General features: G+C 41.7%; 1 protein-coding gene across 1 annotated transcript; it reads left to right on the forward strand.

Moving 5' to 3' along the window:
• Nucleotides 1-5,982: 5,982 nt before the first annotated feature.
• dap (death-associated protein) lies at nucleotides 5,983-16,578 on the forward strand. Its single transcript, XM_075452043.1, has 4 exons — nucleotides 5,983-6,183; nucleotides 6,999-7,101; nucleotides 12,887-12,929; nucleotides 14,845-16,578. Exons 1-4 carry the CDS (start codon nucleotides 6,129-6,131, stop codon nucleotides 14,962-14,964), a joined length of 321 nt encoding a protein of 106 aa, XP_075308158.1. The 5' UTR covers nucleotides 5,983-6,128; the 3' UTR covers nucleotides 14,965-16,578.
• The last annotated feature ends 1,079 nt before the right edge of the window (nucleotides 16,579-17,657 follow it).

A 17,657-nucleotide genomic window follows, 5' to 3' on the forward strand; every position in this document is an offset into this window, starting at 1 on the left:
TGGCATCAAGATGAGAACGTGATGCGTATGTTGTTGTTTTTTGTGCTTAGGGTTAGGGTTGTTGTTCCAGCCAGAATTTCTGGAGGAAAACAGGAGGAAGTCTAAAAAAAAAAATATCTGGCTCTGGTCCACATTGAACCTTCAAATAAGACAACAAACATGCAGCCAACAAATGTAATGGTAAATTGACTGACTTGCATGTTATGTTACTTTTCTACTCTAGTTGACCACTCAGAGCGCCTTAACTACACGCCACATTCATCCATTCACAAACAGTCATACAACACAATTTGCTCTATACACTCCCACAGTGCTTTTTTCCTCTTTTACACACATTCACACATCTATGGATGCACCAGAGGCGGCGTGATGTTCAATGCGTTGCCCAAAGGCACTTTGACATGTGGTCAGGGGAATTGAATCACTGACCTTCTGATTGGCAGATGACTGCTATTCCTCTCAGTAAAGTTACAGCTTTGCGTTATAGTGATACTTATAGCTGCTACAACCAGACCAGTTTGGACACTTGCTTTCTATGTTGCTATATTTTACTAAAATGTTGTTTATTTTTTTTATTGGAAATGGTGTGTGCTGAGCTCTTTCTCAAAGATATATGACTGAATTGGAGTGTGCAAAACAACAGGTGTGGACAGAAAAACACCTAAATAGTGGTCCTTCCAAATCCACTCTTATTCTATGTATAGCTCTCATTTTTCATTTTCCCTGCTGTCATAAATTCTGCTTTATCTCCCGGCTTAATAACAGAAAGAAAGAAAGAAAGAAAGAAAAAAAAACGTCCAGAAGCCTCTCTACACCAAGATGTTCACCGCCGTTTGACATGGGTGTTATCACAGTTCATTAACACCTATGGGAAGTGGTAACATGTTTCGATTTGTTCCTTGCCAAGAATTCTGTCCCATGGTGCTTTGGATGAAATAGGCTGATTGTCATGTTTGGTTGGGGGCGTGGCGTGGAGAAGGAAGACCCGGATGCAGATATTTCCAAATAAAACTTGATTTATTTGCAAGAAACAACAAAAAGCGCGGCTGAGCTGGAATACAAAACCCTAAACTATGAAAATACTTGGCAAAACCAAAACCTAACTATGACTGTGAAACACACAAATAAACCTGACATGGACGAACCTGACTTGGCAAGAGTAGCTGTGAAAATAGAATCAGTGACGGTGAGGATCTGGCAATATGTATGAGAAAACCTGGAAACTGAATACTGAGGGGGTGATTGATGAGTGAGTGCAGCTGAGGGGAAAAACTCAGGTGGCGTGAGTGAAGCTTGATGGCAGGGCAAGAGAAACTAAGGAAAACATGGCAAAAACTAAAGACTAACCAGGAACTTAAAACCTAACAAAACTAACAGACATGACACTGATTGATACAGCTAAAGTTGGCCGTGATGGAGAACCTTTGGGGTAAGAAATTCTGAACAAAAAGTTCACTAAGCACAAAAGAAAAAAGAAAAAAAAGACCCTGTATATTCATGAGAGATTGATAGCAGTGAGACTGCATTGAGGTGCAGAGACAATTTTGTCCAAGAGTTTTAATGCTTGGTTATCAGTGACAACTTGTCACTTACTTTTAGAATTAATCATCACTTTTGACACTGAACAAAATTGCTTGCCAGCTGTCTCAATGATTGATTATGTATGTAATGACAAATGTAATGATACTATTAATTGAATTTCCAAACAGCCATGTAGAAATATCTATAAACAATGCCTTCCTTTAAGAGTAAGAAAGTGTGGTAAACACTGATAACATGGTTACATGATGTAAATAAATGTTCTACAAAAATACATGCAGCAAGGTCACACAAATGATTTAAGATCAATACATGCAAGAGCAATCTTAGCCTGTGATGTTTAGCATCTTGATATGCTCTAGGAAAGAGAAGTTCTGACTGAATCTTCATGATTTTCCCAAAGGTGAACATTTGGATTCTTCCAATTCTTCTGCTCTGGAAGCGCACTTTTGTTTTAGCCACAACTAAAGCAATGGTTTTACGGTTTACTATCTCGTGACCATTACAGCATCTCAGTTGTGGGATACATAAGGCATCGTAAATTCAATACATTAAAACTTCTTATTTTCATACTAGATGCTACATTATTGGTAAATTAAATGAAATTTGCTAGTAAAGGGAATTGTGAATGCAACTTTGAAGGGCAGCGGCCAGTAATTCAGGGCTTCTGGTTTGTCCCTGGAGTACATCCATAGCTCATTTAGAATTGATATTACACCCCATGCACACACACACACACACACACACACACACACACACACACGCACACACACACACACACACACACACACACACACACACAGGTAATGAAAAACTAAATTGCAATGAGCAGATAAGAGCCTTTGGGTATACTGTCTGTCAACCACACGCTGTTTACCTGCATCCACTTACTTACGTTGGTCAATATTCAGTTTCTGGTAATAGAGATTATAGATGTTAGCATGCAAACAGTAACTAAGGAGATGTTCTCAAGAAATACCTTGGGGATCCATGATTATCTGCAGAGATTTCGCACTAATCCACCCAGTATTGGTTGGGATCTTTCACTCTGAGCGTGTTGGACAGATCAACCTGTAGGCCACTGCTGGTTGAAAATAAAGAACTTAGATTGTGCCTAGAATATACAAAGCCTAGAAAGAGTTTTCATAAAGACTGTAAAGTTTTTGTGGCACATGGTATTCGTAAAGAGATGAGTAAACATTTTGCGCTTAGATTTAAATGAATAATCTCTCCTTAAATAATCTCATGTGAATGAGCTGGTCAGTCTGCATGTTGCCATGGCTTTGCTCTTTCTTTCATCACTTTTCACCAATCTGACAGTTTCAATCTGACAGTGACTTATGTGGATACATCTCATAGATGGCTTTCTGCCATGCGCACATATAAACTAGTACATACACACACCATAAGGCACCCAGTCAGGTACTGAATAATCAATGTGGCAGAGCAGAGCAAAAGCCTTGGTTATTCATGTGTGATAGTGCCTCTGCAGAGGACCCAGCTGGCTCCCACAGAACTACGTCAGTATGCAGGGATGTGTGTGTGTGTGTGTGTGTGTGTGTGTGTCTGAGAAAGAGGTTTGAGAATATGATGTTTTTCAGAGACTTTACTCCAAGTCTGTGTGCGAGAATATGTGTGTGCACACCTGACAGTTTGAACAAATTCACTCACTTGTGACGTCCTCATTCTGTCTCTCTGTAAGCCGTCACTGAGAGTTCTCCTCTCAGAGGCCCAGGCAACACACACACCCTGTGATATCAGCCATGGGCAGGTGTTGAGATCACTGACTTCCGAAGAGGATTTCACCTATGGCTGTTTGAATGTGTGCCATTCATTTTCACAGTATTAAACGCTCCTTGACACTCTCAGTCTTGCATATGTGTAAATATGTACATCACGGTGTGAAAATGCAATAAGCAGGAAGTCGGGCGGAAGCGGTGTGTCACAAAAGTGTGACAGGGAGGCAAAAAAACGAGCTGGATTTGGAGCTCTGTTATTTGTCTTTAGTCTTAGAGGTGTGGAGTTTCTGTCTGTGACTCTTCAATTTTTCCGGACATCACAGTCGGAGCTTTTTTGGAGCAACGGAGGTAACGATGAATCCTGCAGGAAACAAACTCCCACGCACACAACTCTAATTTAGTGAAGTTGCTTTCCATCTAGTGGCCATAAGTGTACCCACACACATGCATTTACAGACATGGCCGATGAAATGGAGATAAATATGCTCAAACACACAAGGGACTGGATTGCTCTTAGAGCTGGAAATAAATTCATAAAGACGTAAACTTTTTGGCATTCGGGAGGTATTTAACTATTTCTACTGCTTTCATTGATCCACAGTAAAAATGGTAAAAATGAGAAACTCCTGGAACTATACTTTTAATAGCTTTTAGCCACAATTTTCAGTTCACAGTTATTTGGACAACATGATTTAGTAAAATGATGACAGTGTGGTCTTGTTATAACAATACAAGCTCAATTAAAACATTTTAGGGAAATACTGAATAAGCACACAGTCTTAACTGTACTTACTACTAAACTTAAACACTTGAAAATATATTGGATCTTCGACTATTCTTTTTTCTGTGTATATTACACGTTACCCAGACGTTATGATACACTAAACCACGTGAATATTTATCACTGCAGTCAAATCCAGAGTTGCCCATTTTCTCCGAACAGTTTTGTCTTGTCAATAGATGTCACTGAAATTCAGAAAAAATAGAGGAACTCTGAAAAGATCATCTCCCCAGCTGCCGATGTCAACAAGAATGTCATCGTAACCAACTTGTTTTGTTAAAGAAGACTTCCTTCCAGACATTTTGATGACATGATGAAATTAATCTTTTCATCAGCACAGAAGGCCTCCTGACCTGCAAGTGAACTGCTGGCCCTTTGATTGGCTGTCAGCACGCTCCTCGGGGAGCTTATGTCCTGACAACAGATTCTTCCACTTTGGGGACAAATGTCACGCTGACCACCTCTCTGCTGCCAAAGCCACTACTAATTAGCAGTGTGTGTGTGTGTGAGTGCAGTAAAGCTTGTGGGCAACGTGTGACATCAGCTACCAACTAAAACACCTTTTATCTTATTCTTTCTGTACACTAAATGTATTTCATGTGAATTTCAATGAATAATTCAAATTCACATACGCGTGGAATATTAGTGCTGTAAATCACTTTTCGGATAATCCGAGTAAAGTGTGCAGCTGCCACTTCACACAGCAATTATGACTCTACAGAGCTAGAATCTGGCCTGCATGCATCACTCTAACTACACACACACTCACAAATAAAGTAATTATGTGACCACACATGTAAATGTATGCACATCTATGAGACTCATTTCTCCTAAGACGTATTGCAGTGTTTAGAATATTTTCAATTTTGCAGATCTTCTTACCTCCAATCATAAATTAACAGCCAGCTCACCACAAACATATCCACAAGCACACATTGCTCCTGACTCTATATTTATAGGCCAAATTGCAGTGTACAGTATGCCTTACAGTGGTGTGTTAATATAAGCAAGAGCAGATAGATAACCTAAAACTACCTTCCTGAGGTAAATTATAGTCTAATTTCACAATTAACCGTAAAACTGGCTTTGCCTGCAAATCTGTCTTGACAGTTAGTTAATGAACGACTGTGGTGTAATGGTGTGAAAACAGAATTGTAGGGGGTCACTGAGGTCAGCAGTCTGTCTCCCTCACATGCACACCCCAGTACGGCTATCTTTTCGTCTTTTATTGCTCCTCCTGCTGCGGTTTCCGTGGTACGGCAGTGGCGTTATTGGTTAGAGATGGAAAGATGCTGCTTCATTAGAGGAGCTCAGCCTTCATTAAATGGCTCCGTTTCAGAGGTGGTGTAGGTGGAAGGCTAATAAAGACGCAGTGTTTGCAGTCTGTGCTTTTTGGAAAGCATTTATGAATTAGAAAGCAGCACTGTTCGTTCCCACTACATTTATTCAGTACTTAAGGTAGACACCGGCTCATGAGCCCATTTAGACAGTTTCTTTCATAAAGCCATAAAATGTCTGATATAGAACAGCACTTTGCTGACGCGGCTCCTGGAGACACAATCACATTTCCAGACCTAAATGATTTCTCTGTTGTGTCTGGCAGGGATGTGCTGCTTGAACAAGCATTTATGTTTTGGTGATTTGTACTTGTATCTCCTATTATTTTTATGACAAGGATCATGTTACAGGCGTAACTGATAACGCCCAAAAAAACAACAAAAAAAAACGTTTTAATGAAAGTCAGAATATTTAAAAAAGGAAGGCAATAACATTACAAATCATTCGCTGTTTACTTCAACACAAACTCTTCCGTTTCTTTTTTTTTTTTTGTATGTGGACATGTGTCTGCTTTGACAACTCCCTCATCGGTTTCTACGTTTCCCAAAGATCCGTACGATTCACGTCACCGCGCTTCTTACGGTTCTGCATGACGTAGTCACGCATCATTTCCAAACAATACTCAGGAAAAAGCCACGTTGACGATTTAGACTGAAGAGTAGTCCACAGTTTGAGGCTGATTAAAGCGGAGATTTGATTGTCGGACGGAGCGGTTCCTCTTCGCAGCAGACATGTCGTCCCCGCCGAAGGAGAAAATCGAAACCAAAGGTGGACATCTCCCAGCAGGTAAAAGCTCCCTTCGGAATGATTCATACAAACCCGTGGGCCTTTGTTTCTGCACTGTCTCACACCAAAATTCACATTATGATTAATAATATTTCTACAATCCCCAAACTGGCAGATGGCAGCCTGTATAACGTGTTTTAGCTATCCAGATTGCGTCTGTCACGATGTGCCATATTTATGTTTCGCACGTTTCCTCACTTCCTGATTGGCCTGATATGTTGCAACCTCAAATAAACTCGTGACATTAGAGCGATTGATAGTCCTTGGAAGACCCGTGTAAACTATTTAGTTGCAGTTAACGGTTTGCAGGGTGTCGTTGACGTGGAGGACATAGGCTGAAATAACACCGCTAAGGTGTACGTGGACAAGAGCAGTGTGGCAGGGCACTGGGCCACAGCAGCTGCAGGACTGATAACACAGGAAGATAACAACTGCCCCTCGCACCCAACCTGTGATCAGTGGGAGGTCAATACGGCATTCAGGCTGCACTGTGTCAGTCTTTAACCAGGCGGGTCTATTAATGCGTGAAGTTTCTTTCTCAATGAAGCAGTGAACTTGGAGGGCTAGTTCAGCCACAGACCAGCAGCCCTGCAGAATGTAGTGTCTACAGTCACTTTAACCTTGGTCTTTATCTTGAGGGCTGACATCCCACTGTGACTGTGTCAAAAATAAACAAAATGGAGGTCCCAATGCTTTTAATTCAAGTCCCCGAATTTGATTTAGTCGGGAAAAGTAAAAAAAAGAGTATTTTACCAACTCCTCAAGGTGATCAGGTAATCGCAGTGTATGTGTGTGTGTCCCTCTGTGTGTTGCAGTAAAAGCAGGAGGTATGAGAATAGTGCAGAAGCACCAGCCAGCTGCTGCCCCAGAACCACCACCGAAAGAGGAGGAGGAGGAGGAGGAGTACGTCAGCAGCAGGTAACGCACTGGGGCTGCCTCGAAAAGCATTTATTCAACAGCTTCTTTTTGGTTTAGTTCCGCTTCTGTCACAATACACATAAGGTAAAGATAACAGCTGCGCTGTGTTTTCCCTTCTGGTAAGTCACCACTCAGAAGTCCCAAATAGACATTATGGTTTCTGTCATGCAACACCGATTGTCCATCTGGACACCGAGACATAAAAACAATACTCTGTAGTTACAAATGGCTCATTCAGGGGTGACGCTGTGTGGTCATCTGTGATTCTGGCTGAACAGAGCAGGAGCAGAGACACGTGACCTGGGCTGGGCCTCATCCTCATGTGGCAGTGACCGCTGTTTGTTCAAGAGGTCCCTTAATGTGTTGGTAGGCACTTCAACAAAGAAATGACTGAATGAGTTACAGACTCTATGATCACGTTGCTAAGTCGACAGCAGTGAAGTGCATAAAAGGGTGTTTGACTGCTTTGAAAAGGAGACACGCCAGGCGTACAAGCTGAGATTGAAAAAGGACACAATAATACCACAGTTCAAATTAAATACAAACCCATTCAACAAATATCTGAAGAGCTGAGTATTCGCCCCAGAGCACAAACATTGACTGTTTCTTTCGATTCACATGTCATGTCCCCTGTCCAGTGGCACACCATGAGGCTGTGAGCCTCTGTGGCTTGTTCCATTGTTGGTGACTGAACTTTTTGCCTTTTCTTTTTGTTATGCATAAGTGATCATAACGGTTTGATTGAGAGCCTTACTGTTCAGAGCAAAACTGCTGATTTGTAAGTCGATAATCAAACACACAACATGCTAATTGCCACCAAGCCATCTAGCGGCTTTCACTTTTCTGTAACGCTGCACTATACGCAGTGTTGCTGTTGAGTTTTTGTGTACCGTTGTAAGTTAATTCAGCAAACAACATAATTACTGCATAATTACCGAATTAACTTGAACAGCCCAGTCAGCCATCGCTATTGTTTCTTATAAGCAGCCTTGCTTTGCGTGTTTTACATCAGGCCGACTCTCATTTTCTCACAACAATTGCTGTTGTTTTTCTACATTAGCATGTTCGGCTTTTGTTGCTTCAGTGAGTTGTTTGTGATGTGGTCACTCCCCTCTGCGGTGGGGGTGTTGTGGAAGTAATTGTATGTCTGTCTGCCTCTGGTCCCTCACATGCCTCCTCAATATTCATGAGTACCCGTCAGCTACGTGCATATTGATACAGGTGCTGTGTTCACATAACATATCAGTTTGTGTGGACGTGTGTGTGTGTGCAAATGAGAGGTGATAAATGGGAAGTGTCAAGCACTACACGGCAGTGAGCAGAGTTCAAGAACATTGCCAACTGTCAGGACACTTTTTCTTTTTTCTTTTGCTTGCTTGTATTTCATAGAGTGAGCCTCGCTGATTAAATATTGCGTGTTTCTCATCCACCTTTCTTGTTGCTTGAGTGTTTTTCCTGTAATTTGGAGCAGGAGTACACAAATCATTTCCCTTTGCTCCATACTCCTTTGTACTGAGATGAGAGGGACTAAATAGACGGGGCATTGAAATAGAACGCAAAGTCAAGTAGATGAGAAGAGTACAAAAACAATATGGGAACTTGGCTTTTGCTATGAAAGGGCCTGCGAGAGTAAAGAGTTGATGTCAAGAGTCGCTGTTCCAGCCCCTTGAATATGTACTTCCTTGCTTTATCATGCGAGTCGTACTGCGTTTCTTTAGAACAAAGCGAAGCTACATATTCAGTATGAGGTCACATTCTAACTCCAAGCGCTGTATTGTTTAATGTCTCGAAATGTTGATTTTAAAAAAAAATGTCCATCGCAAGTTTATAGAAATTAAGGCGATATGTTTAGGATGTGAAGTTTTATCTGCAAACGGTTTGTCAAAATTCATCTCAAACAAATCACGTACAAGGAGGTGGGGAATCATTTCTAAACCAATTTATTTCAGCTGTAAGTTGGATAAAAAACCTGATTATTATTCAACCATTAATTTAAAAAAAGACAAAGATTAATTTAATCCAAAGGTTAGACCTTTGAGGGTTATGCATTCAGAGGAGACATGTAAGAAACCACTCCCCACCATTTGCATTATTTTGGAAGTGCTTTAGCCTTTACAGGCAGAAATGTGTCACTTTTTCCCATCCATGCAAACTGGCTCATCAGGTTGTCCAGGGTTTAATAGCCAACTTTGTTTTTATGTCACTTAGTTTCCTCCAAATCGTTTCCTTTTGAGCTTGCAGTCAAAGAGGAGGAATCATTACATGGGCTGTGTAAATAAATCCGACATATGGTGCGTCTTGTTCACAGAAGAGGCCTGTTTTGAGTCTGCTTTCGGCTTGATAGACTCTCAGCTTTGCTGTGTGAACGCTGGCTTAGTTTCCCTGTGTGAAATCTTTATCTCAAACTGAAAATGACCTGTCAGCGTGTCCAAAAGCACAGGCCGAGTAACTGCTTTCCATCCGTAACTACAGTCAGTGAAACTTAGTCACGCACACACTGTCTTTCCCTCTCTGTGTCACGCTGATGGGCGTCAAGCAGGCGGCGGCTAGATAAATTCTGCATTAGTAGCAGCTAGCAGAGTGTTGTAGTCAGGGGAACGCCCGCCTTAACCAATCTACCCAAGTAGGGCAGATAAGGTAAAGAATGATAGCCTGGGGATTACGATGAGGTGAAGAGGATTATTATGGTATGGGCAGTGATGGTTGTCGTGACAAAGTGCAGATATAAAAATAGACAGGTAAGGGATGGAAAAGAGGGGCGAAGAAAGTAAAGCTCAAGCCAGAGCGAGCAGGAGACCCAGCAGAGGCATGCTGCCCACTGACTTTAAAGCGACTCTGTTTTTCAGATGTGACAGGAGGAGCGTTCGGGGGGGAAAAAAAGGGGGTCTTGATCTGTGCAAAAATGTTAAGTTGGAGCAACACATAAAAGAACAGCGACGTGAATGTCGTTTGGGATTCCCTCGCATGGATGAGACGGTTAGTTAAGTGTGTTAAAACCTCATGGAAGGAGAGCAGAGAGGAGCTCTGTTACACTCTAACCTCTGTTCTGAGGTCGGTGCGTTAATGCTGGGCCGCATTGCTGCACGCGCACGCTGGTTGCAGAAACTGAGCTGAAATGTGCAGCAAGCTGACAGCTTGTGGTGAAAAAGTTGCAGAGGGAGAGAGTGAGACGGAGGGGGACAGGCAACAGGCATCTGTTACCATGGCAACCACCACCTCGCCCACGGCAACAAACTTCCTTTTCTGCTGAGGCAGGGAGAGATGGGTGGGGTAGCAGACGCAGTGGCTTGAAGGCTATCGGTGGAGGAAAATCCAAAGCAAATGGGCTCATTCTCATTTCACCCTTTGTCTCATTAGTTTAGGTTTTCTCTTTTGTGTTTTTTCTCTTTTCTTTTATTCAATTTTCTCCTTTTTCTCTACCCCTCCTGCTGGAACAAAGCCACAACTCTCCTGGATGCTGCACAGCTCTCTGCTGCCCCCTGCAGACCACCCCTACATCACTCCTGAACTCAAAACCACAGCAAAGCTCTTTGTCACCTCGGCTTCCCTTCTCTTTTATTGATATCTTTTTACCTCACCTTGCAGTTAGAATAGATGGAAAATAAGCGACGGAATGCTAATGCTTTTGTACATTTTTAAAATTTTTTATTTATTTATTTATTTTTAATCTAGGGTTTCAAGGCTTGTAGAAGTGCGTTTCTGTTAATGGACAATTTCAAAAGTCTGACTGTAATACTGCAGTATCCGTTTAGCCAATTAGGTGAGAATATTTAAAACCTGTTTTTTTTTTTTTTTTTTTTTTTTTTTTTTTTTTTTACCCTCTCTCTTCTAAGTGAGTCAAGTGGTTCTCTCTCACTCCTGCCTGATCGTGTTGACATTTTCCACGTGCCCCTCATGCCCAGTCACAGTAACAAGGATCAAAGTTTGATGCTGACATGTCTCGAGTGCACGCTCTCACTTTTCACCCCCACCCCCATTTCATCTCTGTTACACGTCCTCTCCTTTCTAAGTCCATTTTCTAGCTGTCAGGACTCAGCCACAGACCACACAGGGCAGACAGACTTTCAGTAGAAAGGAGCTGTGACAGCCCAGCATGAGGGACATGGCAGTCCATGCTGTCTCAGTATGTGAACTGGCGTCCAACTGAGCACCTCCACTCCTCCGCGCTGCCTCAGACGGAGTTGAAAATAAAGCAGCTCCTCCCGTTTGTTCTGTAAAAAATAAGGATGGATAGATATGTAAATTGATGGTGTTTTGTGTCGTCTTTTTTGCTTGCTTGTTTCGAGGCTCTTCAGCCAACATATGGCAGCATCAGCTGAATGTTAACTGCTGTTTTGAAAGGGCTGTTCCACGAAATGAAGCATCTTGTACTGCTTGTATGTTTAATTTCAGTCAGCTGTCATGTGTAATGTGAGCAGAATCTCCTTTTAATGCTGGAATTTCTGACATGTTGCACACAACCACCATGAAATAAATGAACGATTCTGCAACCCTTCTTTCTTTTTCTTTTTTTTTTTTCCCTATCCCCTGGCTCTGGTCGATTTATTCCCATTCGCTGAACACGTTAAAAACCCCACTCACGCCCAGCAGAGCATTCCCTTTTGGTGGTGATATGCTCTGCTTTAGTTAATTGAATTGCTAATAGAGAGGGCCTGTTTTTGTCAAGTGCTCAGCAAGTAAAAAAAACAAAAACAAACAAACGGTGAAATTCAGCATATCCAAGAATTCACCGATTGGTAAAATGTAAATATTCTCATTAAGATGAGCAGCAGGAGCCTGTGTGATGCCAACGTTTTGATTGCAGAGATCGGGGTTTGACAGATGTGCAGAAAAAAACCATAACTCTAAATTGACAGTGATTAAGAAACTGTCCGTGGATGGTAGAATATCTAAAAGTAAGTAGCAGATGCTTGAAATGTTCTGGAAATTCTAAAGTGCTTAGTTTCTCTCCACTGAGGTTGTAGCTCACGGCCTGTAAGAAACTTTCCATCTTTTCGACATATTTACGCAGTTAATGATGTAAGCAGTGAGTTGGACGTGCTTGCTGCTGTGGCTAATGTCTTTGAGGGGACTTTTGAAGGTGGCTAACTACCCTTTTGCCGGGGGTGATGGTGCCGTAAAATCAGAAGGACCTCGTTTTTCATGCCAAGGTCGATACTCACTTCAGGTTCTGAATTCCTCCTCCTCTTTTCTATTTCTCTGCCTCCATCCCTTTTCCTCTGTGAGCGGGCGCTCGCTTTCTTCTCTCCTTCATCTTCTTTCCTCCCTCCTAAGTTATTATATAGGTATTTGGCTGCCCGTTTCCTGTGCCCTCCCCCCTCCACTCCACCGTCTCCCCTGTCTGTCCTGACCTGCATTTACCTCCTGTGTCCCTTCTTTCCTCCTTGTCTGCAGTTCTTTTATTCTTCATCTTAAATATTTTCCCCTCCCCTCTCATGCTCTCCATCCAAAGGCTGTGAGAACCAGTGTTTGGCCAGAATGAATGGGAGCCATTTAAGCTGCTGGCGTGTGTGTGTGTGTGTGTGTGTGTGTGTGTGTGTGTGTGTGTGTGCGCTGCCAGAAAGAGTAAGACTGTGGGAGTTTTGACAACTTGGGATGTCTGTATTTTGGCATTGGCCCGACGGGGGTTTCTTGTTCTAGCCAGGTTGGTAATATTCTGTAGGTCATCTGTAACAGTAACCACATTCTACAGTGCATGAATTAAAAAAAAAAAAAACAGATAAGAAAAAGAAACATTTTCATGATTAAAATTTTCTCTTCCTCTTTTTCTCCATTTCATTTTTAGCCCTCCAAAGGCCCCGGTGATTGTTTCTGGAGTGGTTACAAAGGTAAGAAGGCACAGAGCACCAGCAGAGTTTGAATTGGCATCAGTAGTTTAAACCTGGAACAAGAGCGCTACGGGAAGCGGAACAGGCTCAATGCTCATGAAGAACAAGAGGGTGATGGGAGAAAAAGCAGCAGACCTCAAGAAACTAAATGTATTATCAGTGGCAGATTTGACACAGTCTCAGCATGAATTGAAAATTGGAACCTTCACATGAGACAGTTTAATGTGAAATACAGGATAGTGTTACCTTATCCATGGTGTGTGTGTGTGTGTGTGAGAGAGAGGCTTTAACAGCTTTGACCTCCCGATTTTGAAAAGTCCCGGCCTGCTTTTTGTTTAAATTCAAATAATTTTTTTGTTTGTGTGTTCATGTTTGTTTCCGTGGGTGTGACGTGTCCTTGACAGCTGGGATGGCTTCGTTTCTTGCTTTTTGGGTGCATGTGTCAGATCAGGCAGAGTGTTTGCAGACGATCGTAGTGATATCAGAGGGTGGCAGGCATGCTATTTGTCCTTCGCTCGCCCTCCTGCCTTACGATTCGTCTCGTATCACTGCCATCAAACCCAGAGGCTAACAAAAGCCCTTTTAGGAGCTAAGCGAAACACTTGATTGTACGCGTGTGTGGGATTATACCTGTGGATTCAGTTGTTGGCTTGCTGGGATTCTTTTTAATTAGAAAGATTCAATATTTATCTGTCGTAAATACGTATACTTTACATATTTTCCTCAGAGGCAGCACGTGAGTCTGAAATTTGTTAATATCTTTTCTTTTCTTTAAGGTAAAACCTAGACCTGGGTAGATTAAATGATAAAAGGTCTTGTATTCAGTGCAGTGTTTAAATTAGTTTTATTCCAGCCCACAGCTCCGCATCAGGAAGACCGAGATAGTCGAAAGAGAATCTTTGAGCTTCAGCAGAGAGAATGAGGGCAATTGGGGGTCAATGCTATCCACATCTTTTGCAGTTAGCTGTGGAATTGGTCTTAAATGAAAGGAAGAGATACATACACACAGTAAATGTTCTGTGCTCACCTACACACAGACACATGCTGGAAAACTATCACACAGCTACACATACAGTACAAAACCAACACTCGCATACAGAGAGGATTAGGGTCAAGCAAGGATGGGGTGGGCGAGTGGAGTTCAACGAGAGGCTCAGCGAAACTGTGTGTGCGTTTGTGTAGAGCACTAGATTGTGCTTGTGTAACTTCATCCGTGCAGACGACCCAAAAATTTAAAAGCCACGCGTTAAGTTCATTTTATATTTACTTTCGAGTCGAACACATATGAGACACTATTAGGAAAAACCAAAACGACTGCCATCCAGCATTTTAAATGTAACAATTGAAACGTTCACTAATCCACTCAGTCGTGCATAAAGAAATGCAATGTGTGCTTTTCAGACTGTCTTCAAGCACTTTATTTCCCAGCTTTAATCAGTTAATCCATGCAACAGCACATGCAGAGAGATCCAGCGAGACACAGAATGTTAAGCAGAGAGGGATGGCAAGAAATAACATAAAGGGGAGGGCCGAATGAGTAAAGAGCAGTGGAGTGTGGAGCAAGCGTAGTAAATGAAAGCATTTCAGGGAAAAAAAAAAGTATTGGGGGGGGGTTAAAGATGGAAAAGACAAATGGCTGAAAATCAACAAAAAAGGAGTATGAATTTTAATCTATATCTACTTTATGAATTCCAGCTGCTTCGTTCTGTGAATGAGAAAATGACTTTGTGTTTATGGCCATTTATTCTTGAATTATAGATGTAGGTTGCATAGTGGATGAGAGCTCCATACTGTATTCTGCATACACTTTACGGATTTCCTCAGTGTTGTTATGTTTACAGCATTTTTTCTGCCTTGGGAGCAAGGTGTCGGATGAAAATATGAGTATGTTATTGATTGAGTGTGTTCTGCTCAGGGTGATAAGGACTTCACGCCAGCAGCTGCCCAGGTTGCGCACCACAAGCCCCAGCCTGGAGTCCCCAAGTTGCCCACTACCCAGCACATCAACCAGCACATCCACCAACCCCGCAAGTGAACGTGCCAGCAGGCTTCTATGGCTTTGCAAACTCCACCACCGGCCTTCCCCATGAAACACATAGGATGAAGATGGTTCCTCACCAGGCACAGATCTACGTTAATACATTATAGTAATTTTTGATTGTTGCTTTACATGTTCAAGAAATGTGTCGGCAACAAATTCTAAATGTCAGTACAACCCTTTTGTAAAAGTCCCACTGTTGATACCCTGTCGCATTGCTGCTGAATTATTAGTTCTGCGCTGTCATGGCCTCTCCTGTACGGGGGATTGCTTTGGCAGTTGTGTAGTATTCAATTGAAAGAAACGGGTCGAGAACCTTTTTTTTTTTTTTTCTTTTTAAACGGTTCTCTTTCAAGCATTACATCTTAGCAGAGAAACTGATCACGGATCTGATTCTGTTGGGGGAGCTCTTTCCACATCCAGCCAATCACAGCAACCTATTGTAACCTGCCAACTAAGCCAACCAGTCACCTCACAGTGGTGAGTCCCAGGTCCAACCCTCTTCCTGGGATTTACACAGACCAAAAGAACCAATCGGAAAAAATCGCAAGTCCGGCACTGTTTACCACCTCGAGCCAAAAAGACCACAGAGTGCAGCTTTTGAAAGGTGAGAATGAGTTTGTTTCTCAGAGTCTACCACTGAGCTAAAGGTACATCAGGAACCAGAGAAAGTTCAACAAACAAACTACTGTAAATGACAGCTTTAACCAATCATGAACCCAAGAGAAGAGGTTACCTATAGTGTTTTATTTGACCCCGCCATTTTAACAACAGAAGGAAGTTTTTTGTTTTTTTGGTAAACATGCTTGTCGGACAAGAAATCAAAGATTTTCAATATAATAGAAATTATATATAACTGATATCTCTGAACTAACAGCTTTCATTAGTATGTAGATTGATGTGAAGTGTTCAAACATCAATCAGAAGGTGATATAGCAAAATCTCCTCAGGTTATTCAGTTCACTCAGTTGTTACTGTTCCTTTCTTTATTTAAGAGTCTTACCATATTATGCCTTGGCTTTCATAACTACTCTTTAAAATGCTTTTAATGCAAATGCAAACTCAACCTGTCTCACAGTTCCATTTTTAGCAGTGTCTCCTTGCTGTGATTTGCTCTGTAGTTCAGCCAAATGGACCTAAAGAAAACCACTTTCTTGGAAGTAACTGCAGGATGCTTTGAGTTTGCATTAAAAATAACCCAGAATATCAGAGGAGAGGATTAACTTTCAGTAGCACAACATTCCAGACTAATCAGTGTGCGAGGAGAACACGTTTATTTGCACAGTTGTATATAGGGCTCGTTGCATATCATAAGTCTGTGTACGGGACCCCAAAATCCAGATTTCCCATCTGAAATTCTACAAATCAACCCAAATGAAGACATACGTCCTCAATCAGCCATCTCTGACACTCAAGTTGTTGTAACACTAAAGAGAAAGTAATATCTCATCAAGAAGGAATCGTTTCTTATGTTGATGTAATTAAGTTGAAAAGGATTTCACTTTTGTTCTTTGTTCTTTTTCTTGATGAAATTGTCTTTAGTCATGAAAGAGACATGGGTATTAGGGGTGGTTGTCATAGTAAATAAAGATATTTGTTATCTTGAAATAATCCACCAGCTCGTCTTTATTTCAATTGATGTAACAATAATCTGGTAAGAAAAGAAAAAATAATAATTATTTATCACATTTAAAGTAGATCACAGAAAAGCTGAATGATCAAGTTCAAATATTTTGTGCTCTGGGGGAAAAAAAAAAAAAAATGTTCAACTGGTCTTTCTTGATGGATTGTCTCAGGTTTCTTACCTCGAGCCTCTGAGTGTCCCACAGTGAATTAGCACCCTGCACTAGGGGATTAGGGCTCAGGTGGCACTCTGAAATGAAACTGAAGCATCTCTCCCTGAGCTGTCTGCTGTTCCCTTCTACACACATACACAGTGCGCACTGGGTGTTGGTGTATGTAATACATCTTTACACAAGCATCTGCAGCCAGGTGTTCTGTCAGCTTATGTTAGTCCAATGAAGCAGGTGGCGCAGGCTTAGTTGGTACAAGCCTCAGTCAGCAAGCTGAAACTCCCCATTAAAGGAGACACAATCTCCTCGGTTCTCTCATCTTCTGCCAGGCCTTATTAAACTCTGTAAGAACAAAATGAGACAGTTATTTAAAAGTTCTCTACTACCCAGCTAAGGGATGTGTACATGTAAGGGTTTGAAATGGAGGCAGTAACTTGAATAGGAACAATTATCCATAAATATTGAATCGGAATGAAATGAGACATGACATGTTTGTTAGTCTAACTATTAACATTTCCCAGCTAGAAACTCTGACCACCTTTACTGAAGAAACTGCTGCGCTTTGAAAAGCTGTAGAACTGGATAAAGTCTTTTCAACATTAATTTGAATGAATTTAAGCTACTTTCTCTGTGGATTCCCAACATGGTCTCTTCTCGTGTGTTAGAATTCAAAAGACGTTTACTGTATGTCATTTCAGTTTTCCATCTAACGCCGTAAAACTCTAGACACGCTACAAGGTTGAAATGTAATTCAAATTAGCTTCAGCACCAAGTCATTCCCATTTAGAGGCACTTTATTGTATTAGCTCTGAGTCTACACCACCAGCTGTTGGCCATATGCTCCTCTGGAACATTAAAACTGGCTTCTGCAAGTTGGCACTGGTCATTCTGATAAGG

The sequence above is a fragment of the Odontesthes bonariensis genome, chromosome 20 (assembly GCF_027942865.1).
Source record: "Odontesthes bonariensis isolate fOdoBon6 chromosome 20, fOdoBon6.hap1, whole genome shotgun sequence".
Taxonomy (NCBI): Eukaryota; Metazoa; Chordata; class Actinopteri; order Atheriniformes; family Atherinopsidae; genus Odontesthes; species Odontesthes bonariensis.

Excerpts from the sequence above, each read along its gene's own strand:
- dap (XM_075452043.1), top strand. The coding sequence starts at position 6,129 with ATGTCGTCCCCGCCGAAGGAGAAAATCGAAACCAAAGGTGGACATCTC. Across the intron at positions 7,102-12,886 it reads GAGGAGTACGTCAGCAGCAG|CCCTCCAAAGGCCCCGGTGA; the intron begins GTAACGCACTGG and ends TTTCATTTTTAG. Across the intron at positions 12,930-14,844 it reads TTTCTGGAGTGGTTACAAAG|GGTGATAAGGACTTCACGCC; the intron begins GTAAGAAGGCAC and ends TGTTCTGCTCAG.